Here is an 8,626-nt window from a genome sequence, read left to right as displayed (position 1 = left end):
TTTCTTTCTTGATTAGATTATTTTTTTTACAAGAAGGTGACACCTAGGCTAACAGTTGTAATTTTGGTGCTAGGTAGCAACACATAGCTTAAATTCCTCAGACACAGCTATAAAATCAGTGCTTTAACAGTGATATTTAAGGGAGTATTAGCAAAGCACCAACTGAACATTGTGTCTGAAGACTACTGGAACGTGCACTTAAAATATTTTCATTGTCTGAGGTATTTTTAATTTGAATTATAAGGAGACATATCTGGGATACAGGCCATTTTGCTTTAAAACTCTGCATACGCTTTGCCTGCTCATTTGGTGCAGCCTTATCAAACTTTCCTGGGTCCTACTGCTAGCGGAATTTCTGCTCCGGCTCCCACATCCAGTGAAATAAACACATGGTAAATCCTATTCTTTCACTTTTGTTCCTTGCGCTCCAAGGTGAAAGCAGTCAGTGTTTGAACCCTCAGGAAGCGGATATTGCCAAGTGATGGACGCTGGCTGGTCATATTTTGCCATATTATGACAATTACCGCGACTTAAATGCAACCAGGAGTGCTATTTTCCATTTGTTTAAATGTAGAAATACTTCTTGAGTCCAGAGAAGCCTTTCTGTGTTTCTGTTGTCGTGATCAGCAGCTTTAACCTTTAAATTTTATTAGTGCATCGCTTATTCATACCCTCGCATTACTTATTTATGCCGGGCTATTACGCATCATTGAAATGATTATGATGAGGAAATGAATTGACAGTATTGTTTTGGACTGTCTGCCTCGATTCTGTTATTGCCTGCTGAAAGGAGAGTTTGGAGTTTTTATTTATTGTTTTTTTATTATTATTATTTATTCTTTATATCTTGGATGATGATGATCAGAGCGATGCTCACATAAGGATGCATTTTAAATGTCATAATTCAGAACCTTTATTACAGCCAAGGCCAATTAGTATGGCGGCTTTTCGGGTCTTAGAAATTCAACTTCAGATGCAAGTTTTGGGTTTATTTTTATTATTATTTTTAATTACACAGTGCACCATAATATTTCATAGCGTTGTTATTGGCAATGACATTTTGATGCGCGAATTATTATTGTTGTTGCACAGCAGCAACACTAATGCAGCAGCATGTGTCAAACATGTGTCCATATAGGCCACAGGCCAGTGTGTTTAGACAAACATTTCCAGAGCTTCACGCATCACAAATAAATTCTTATTGCCGTTTTCTTTTTGCTTATCTCAGTATATTTTATTCTGAGTAATTTTGATTAGATATTTTGCTTCGCAAACGTCCCAAACGCCAAATTTGAAACTTTTATTCCGATATTCGTGGAATAAAAGACCGGATTTCTTAAATATTTCTTAAGTGCGTTTGCCGGCTCGAGGTAAAAAACAAAACATAAAAAAAAAAAAAAAAAATGAAATTAATCTCACTGCCTCTTTGTAGAAAGGTTGCACAATATCCACTTCCTGAAATCCAAATTCCTCTCATTCTCAGCGTTTATGGTTTTCTATGGAACAAAGGGATTTAGCGTTACTACAGCCATTCGCAGTTTTATGGTGGACGTAGAGAGGATTTTAGTGGTCAAATTCAAGTGCTGTGTCTGGACAGCTGTCTGCTTTCTTTGTACTTGGATTCAGGATGCATCATGTGAGGCAACCTTTTGTCTGTAGGGGTAGTAAACAAGCTAATGCCATTGCCACGTTTTCACAAATTCGCCTGCAGTGGAATCTCACTTCCAATGCTTGGGGTCGGATGATGTTGCTTCTTCTTCCCATTGCTGTCCGGAATCACCGAAGTCACTAACTTTGTTTGAAATGATATATGTATAGCAACACAGGTGTCCCCTAAGATACTGCAACAGAACGATATTGTGTTATTGGAAAATTGGGTAATAATTTGAGAGTCTATTGCAGCGTTTAGGAAGCAGCCTATAATCATAAACAATGGGCCATCATATTAATTTCACCTTGAGATAGTATCAGTTAGTCTATAAAGATTCTCAGATGGCCCTCAACAGTACAATTAAAAGTTTACAATGACGCAGGAAATCACACGCAGGCGCATCTTTTCTCCAAACAATTCATTTTATTGGAATTTTTTTAAAGTTCGAGGAACACGTCCCTGTCTGTCACGCACAGATGAATGTCGACATCCTAGTGAAAATAAAATAATCAGAGCAGCTTGGACCATCAGCTGGGACTTATTTAATTTTAGAGGGAAACGTCGGATGCACTCCTACTACTCGGTCAATAGGCCTTTAAGTAGCGCAGTGCATTACTGAAAAGACTAATACTTGCTCTGCTCTGCATCTTATAGATACTTATAGAAAGATTTTTATGCCAATAAAGTCCAACCACACCTTTTCCAAACTTATAAAGCTATTCAACACATTGAATATTCTGAGGAATGCTGCCAATAACCACTCCAAACTGGAGTAATACTAAAGCCAGTCATTTGAGGTACTAATTATTTGTGTGTGTGTGTGTGTGTGTGTGTGTGTGTGTGTGTGTGTGTGTGTGTGTGTGTGTGTGTGTGTGTGTGTGTTTATATATATTGGGGCACATTTTTGGTCTGGGTTAGATGCGTGGCCCATGGTCCTGCAGGGATTCCAGGATCAAGGTCTTGAATTGTCTGATTGTTTTCTATGAACTCTGTCACTATCCAGAGTCAAATGAAATAATTGGTGTGGACCGAATAACTTGCTCAACCAAAATGCATGTAGTGGATTGTACGTTGCATAACCGCTGTTTCATCTTCACCTTGTAGTGTAATTACGGTTTCCTACCCCGTTTTTCATTTGATGAACCCTAAATAACTGAACGGCAAAGTAATGCAATAGGCTGCTGCATAATTTTAAAAACATAACCAGGAATGATTCACACATCTGTTTATTAATCACGATTTTATGTGCAGCGAACTCGGATAAGGACTTACGAGTGGAAATGCATCACAAACAAATAATAGGTCATGATCTTCTTAAAAAGCATAAAAAGACGAATCATTTGCTGTGATTTGTGCAACTTTTTTATAAATACTGAAGCGCTGACTGAGCTCACGGGGCTGCTTTTTAACGGGCTTATGCTTTATATGGGCTATATTCTCTGTGATTGCTAACCACTATCCTCCTTTATTTTGTGTTGTGTGCAAGATCAGTATTCATAATTTGCAATTCATTGATCAACACATTTACATTGCTAGCAATCCAGTAGTACTAACTCGTGAGAGTATAATTATTGCAATGATAATATTAATTGTAATAATCTTACCTGTAAAACGCCATAACACTATGAAAAGCATGCCATTGAGTGGACTCTGCAGTTTGTGCTATGCCTTTTTAAGGAGCTGTAGCTGTTTAGCTAGCCTACCAGCAGCCCATAAACATAAACATGCACAGCACATATCTTTCTAATTGTCATAAGCCAACAAACACGAATCTGTTACTGGTTTTCTTAGTGCTCCCGTGGTGTTTGGAAATTATTCGTTTGAACCTCCTCGATCTTACCTAAAGCCAACCACTCCTACACATCCAACTCTTCCAAATTGATATATGACAATATCTACTTTCGATCACGTGTCTGCGGGGCGACTTAGACGGATTGCGCGTCATCTCGCCTTCCCAAATTTTTCCCTTCTGCTGCAGCTCCTATCCAAAACATCTATCTATAGTACGGAGCACGAGAGAGAGAGAAAGATGTTTAACTCGGTGAATCTGGGCAACTTCTGCTCCCAGACGCGCAAAGACCGGACATCCGAGTTTGGGGACAGGACGGGCTGTGCGTCCAATATCTACCTCCCCAGCTGCACCTACTACGTCCCCGAGTTTTCTGCCGTCTCCTCGTTTCTTCCACAGGCCCCGTCCAGACAAATCAGCTACCCCTATTCCACAAATCTGTCTCAAGTGCAGCCGGTACGGGAAGTTTCTTACGGCTTGGACCCTGCTAGTAAATGGCACCACAGAAGCAACTATGCGTCGTGCTACTCGGGAGAGGATCTGGTGCATAGAGACTGTCTTCCACCATCCACCATGACAGAAATGCTTATGAAGAACGAGAGCGTGTACAGCCACCACCATCACCATCACACCCACCCGGGCTCCAATCACCCTTCCACAGGTTTTTATTCCGGCGTGGGGAAAAACAATGTCCTCCCGCAAGGTTTCGATCGCTTTTTTGAGACGGCGTACTGCAGCAGCACGGACAATCAGTCAGACAATTGTTTACAAAAGAGCGAAGGGGGAAAACTGGAAAGCGACTCCCAACAGCAGCAGCAACAGCAGCAGCAGCCCACAGCGTCTGTACCCGGAGCCGCGGAGCAGGAAAAAGACCCAGAAGATGAGGAGGAACACACAAATTCAGGCTCATGTACGTCTTCCTCTGCAACAACCAAGGACGGCAACACCAGCAAGAGCAGCCACTCGAGTAGGTATACCGAGCTGTAAAATGGGGGAAGGTTAAGGGGACTAGCCCGGTGTTTTGTCGGTCAGATTTTATGTGGAGTTTTATAAGCATTCAAACGATTTTATTATAACCCTACAAAGCTCTTTCTTGCAACGAGAAGAATTTTTACGATGGGAAAGCGCTTTGAAAAAAGGGGGATGTTATACACAGACGCCTCTATGGTGAGAGTCTGTGAAATTTTTAAGAGAGAGCTATTGTGACAAATGTTAACTTTGATCATGAACTTGCGTTGGGCATTTTAAGGGATTTTCTCGTTGGGCTGTCGAGAGTAAAAACCAATTGGGCAGAACATTGCTTTTGGCGTCTTGTGAATTTTCTTTTAGTACAGGGTTTGCTCGCAAAAGACAAGCTGCAAAGAGTATTACACACTTTACGGTTAAATGCGTTCTATCTATCTATCTATCTATCTATCTATCTATCTATCTATCTATCTATCTATCTATCTATCTATCTATCTATCTATCTATCTATCTATCTATCTATCTATCTATCTAATGATAGATTAGAAGCGTTTCCTTCATTTACTAGCAGGCTTAATCGTGTTTTCCTTTGTATGTGGATACTGCATAGGTCTGCACATTATTCCACTTCCCCACAAGCCGCTGGAAAAAGCTTAAATTCATTAATGTGCATGTTTCCTTCCGCACATTAGGCTTCTTTTCTCCTAATGAGTTGCATGAGGTCGCCTGCCATTTCTATTAATGACTAACTTCATCTAAAAAAAAAAAAAAAAAAATGGATTTTGTTTTTAAAAGGAAATTTTAGAGATTTGGTGCTTGTGTTCAAAACACATTTAGCCTCATGTGCATTGTTTTAGCTCAGCTAGGGAACAGATACAAGCTGAGACCGGTGTTTAGCCCTCTTTCACACACACATAAAAAACAATAAAAAAACACACACATTTCCCTGGTCACCTGTTTGATAAGAAGTTACAGGGCCACAGAGGTCTTGGTATGGCATTGCAGGCAAGGGCAGTGCATTTAAACCCACTGCCAAAAGATTGTGTAAATTGTTAGTTTAGCTCCAGGGGAATGTGGCGCATATAGTGCGGTGAAATACTTTTGTTGTTGTATATTTATAACAGATAAACACGTACTTAAAGGCTGTAAGTTGATATTATTTACTCCAAGCGATTCGGATATTTAACACTCTTTATGGTTGGTTTATCTGATAGCTCCAGCCAGTTCACTAGATGAAAGCTGGCTGAAATGTTATCAGTACTAATGCCACTGAAACTGAATTCTTAGCATCTGGCAAGTCTGTCGCCTCTTCAGCACTTAAGCTTCCCGTGACCCCTTTAAAAACGCATAACTGTTGTTGTCAATTAATGTAACGCCGCTGATCATTTTCCGTGACAGCTCGACTTTATTTTGAATTTTATTTTTCACTTTTATTTCTTCTCCAGGCGCTCCTCGAACAAGGAAGAAGCGGTGTCCATATTCCAAGTTTCAGATTCGAGAGCTGGAGCGGGAATTCTTCTTTAACGTTTACATCAACAAAGAGAAAAGGCTTCAACTTTCCCGAATGTTAAACCTCACCGATCGCCAGGTTAAAATTTGGTTTCAGAATAGAAGAATGAAAGAGAAGAAGCTGAGCAGAGATCGCCTCCAGTACTTCTCTGGAAATCCCCTATTGTGAGCAGGAGCAGAGTGTCACAGTCTTGGACGGTGGCATTTAGGCCCCCTCTTATCTCACTGAGTTGTCACTGTGGGCATACCCATTTTCTAAGGCAGCCCACATCACCAACAGTGCAATGCTAAAGTGGACAGTGGCAGAAATAGGCCTGCATGGGATAAAAATCGCCATTTTCTTATAGCCCTACGGGCGGCGTTGAATTCCTAGCTGGTCCCCAGAAAAAGGCCTACACTATTAGAATAATCATTTATATGCTGTTCTTGAATATGTCCCTCTATTTATCATGATTCTTCATTGTGTTTATTCTATTGTTGACATATTTGTTAAAAACAATATGAAATATAACAAGCATTTTGAATCCTTTATTGCGCAGACAACTTTTAGCTCTTTCCCCAGCTCTGGTCTTTGTATATAGCTTATCCTCATCTAATTATTTCTCTAACGGAGTACGAACAAATTATAGGAAATCTTTAATTAAGGTGCATATTTCGCCATTGAGAACTGTGACGTCCAATCTGTGAAAAAAAGTATATCCCCCTGTACAGAGTAGCCTATGCAATGTGCTATCATGACTGTAAATAACCGTATGTTGAATTTCCTTTCTGCTATCCCTGCTGCTATTTTTTCAGTACAGTGCCCATTCAACTCTAACAGCTTTAACGCCAACACTTGTTAAATTATTTGCTTAAAACGTTGCTGCTTTCGATTCCAGAGAGGAGGAGCAGATTGTCGGCCTGTGTATCATTAACATAATACCTATGAAATAAACAGAAAACCTATAGGCAAATCACAATGACTGTGTGCTGTTTGTCCTTTTAATTACTACCCTTACCAGTGGTTCTGTGTACATTTATTCTTAACAGGCGCAATATTTGTTACTTTGCCTTGGTCGTGAGTCAAAACCTTTTGGAAATACCAACTGCTCATAAATGTGTGTATAACCTAAGGCTGCTGGCTTGCACACATAACATGTGCACACTTTAAACTTGTGTTAATTGCCAGTTCACGACGCTACACGCATTTGGTGCGGTGGATTTGGTGGCGATTGGGAAAATAAGGAATAGTGTCTAGGGGCTACACTTGAGGGCTTTTTGACAATTTTAAGGTTACACCGGTGTAAAAAGGATTATGTTTAAATTTTAGCATAACTGTTAAAAAAAGAGAGAGAGGTAAAGCTCAGATCTTAGAAATGTAGAGAAGAAGGGTTCAATGATAACCTCTTTTAGTGCCCACTAAATGGAATCGCCACTCTTGTAGTCTAGACACTGCCATAAAGACACAGGCACTAAATGCCTATTTTTTCTCTTAATTGCACCGTCTGTTCGGGGGAAATGGCGTTCACTTCCGCAGTAAATAGTAAACAAGCAGGACTACATGTCCGAAGAACATTGCAAAGAGGTTTCGACGTGAACTCGGTCTATGTCTGTCTCATGTCTGTGAAACATACACCCCCCTGCATTGAGCAAACTATGCTAGACTGCTATGTATATATATATATATCTATATATATATATATATATATATATATATATATATATATATATATATATATATATATATATATATATATATATATATATATATATATTATTTTTTTCCGGGTGTGTGGCTTATGTGAGCGCATGTGTGTTTAGTTTGTGTGCGTGTACGCTAAACATATGCGCATGATGATTGCACGTGTGCATTAAGTACAATTTATAATTAAATGTAGTCTTTGAACTTCCATAATGTCAAGGCCTTCACCTTTAACCCGATGCAATAAAGTGGAATCAAGGAGCCCCTTTAGCCCGGAAATGTGTGCAGCGGCGGAATGGGCCAATAAGAGTGAGTGGGAACAGAAAATGGAATGTGTACAGAGAACAACTTTGACCCTTCGCATTAAACTACAGCAGGTAACTTTGCCAGCTTTAGCACGTCCAGTAAATACACTTTATTGTCCTTGTAAAATGTATACGTTTTCACGCATGAGGCGTTTTAAAACATTTTGGTGTAAACTGTAGATCTGGATTTGTATTCTCTACGAAAAGAAAACGTGCTGGTGTGTGGCTGTCCCAGTGTGTTTGTCGTAATGGGAGGTTCTGTAAGTGCAAACATGACGGTTTGTGAGTGCGTGGGTGTGTGGTCCTTGTGAGTCAATCTACCCTTTGATTCTTGAGTTAACAAAAGACTGCACGGGCTGTTCTGGTCAACAGAAATATTACAGCACCGTTTGCATGTTGTTGTGTTTCCTCCCATTGGTGTGATTTTGGTTATGTTCGGAAATAAGGTTTTTCCTCCAAGTTAAAAACGGTTTAAAGTGGAAAAAAGGTGGGGGGGAGTAAAAGGGATGACCGGCGCTTTTTTGTGCGTCTCTTTAGAAAGTAAAGTATTTTATCTGCATGAAGTGAAATCAGACTTAATCTGCCCGTCTTAGTATATCATCAGGGATGACAGGGGGCTGTTCTGACTCAAGAAAGACGAAGCACGCTAGCCGACCAGATCAAGGCTATACCAGCCCCTCTTCGCCACACCCACCAACCTTGGCCCTGGGACAGTGACGTGGTAA

The 8,626-nt window shown here is 40.1% G+C and overlaps 1 protein-coding gene across 1 annotated transcript; it reads left to right on the top strand.

Annotated features, from left to right (window-relative positions):
• The first annotated feature begins 2,210 nt into the window (after positions 1-2,210).
• Positions 2,211-6,868, top strand: hoxc11a (homeobox C11a). Its single transcript, XM_031746931.2, has 2 exons — positions 2,211-4,407; positions 5,852-6,868. The coding sequence occupies exons 1-2, from the start codon at positions 3,537-3,539 to the stop codon at positions 6,082-6,084; spliced, it is 1,104 nt and encodes a 367-aa protein (XP_031602791.2). The 5' UTR covers positions 2,211-3,536; the 3' UTR covers positions 6,085-6,868.
• Positions 6,869-8,626: the final 1,758 nt, after the last annotated feature.

Source organism: Oreochromis aureus, linkage group 20, assembly GCF_013358895.1.
Source record: "Oreochromis aureus strain Israel breed Guangdong linkage group 20, ZZ_aureus, whole genome shotgun sequence".
NCBI lineage: Eukaryota > Metazoa > Chordata > Actinopteri > Cichliformes > Cichlidae > Oreochromis > Oreochromis aureus.
The sequence above is the reverse complement of the archived record's forward strand: the minus strand, read 5'-3'. Positions and strand labels throughout refer to the sequence as shown.

What these genes read in the sequence shown, in the direction of transcription:
- hoxc11a (XM_031746931.2), top strand. Translation starts at nt 3,537, where the DNA reads ATGACAATATCTACTTTCGATCACGTGTCTGCGGGGCGACTTAGACGG. An exon ending in CAGCAAGAGCAGCCACTCGA is followed by an intron (nt 4,408 to 5,851) that starts GTAGGTATACCG and finishes TTTCTTCTCCAG; the next exon opens with GCGCTCCTCGAACAAGGAAG.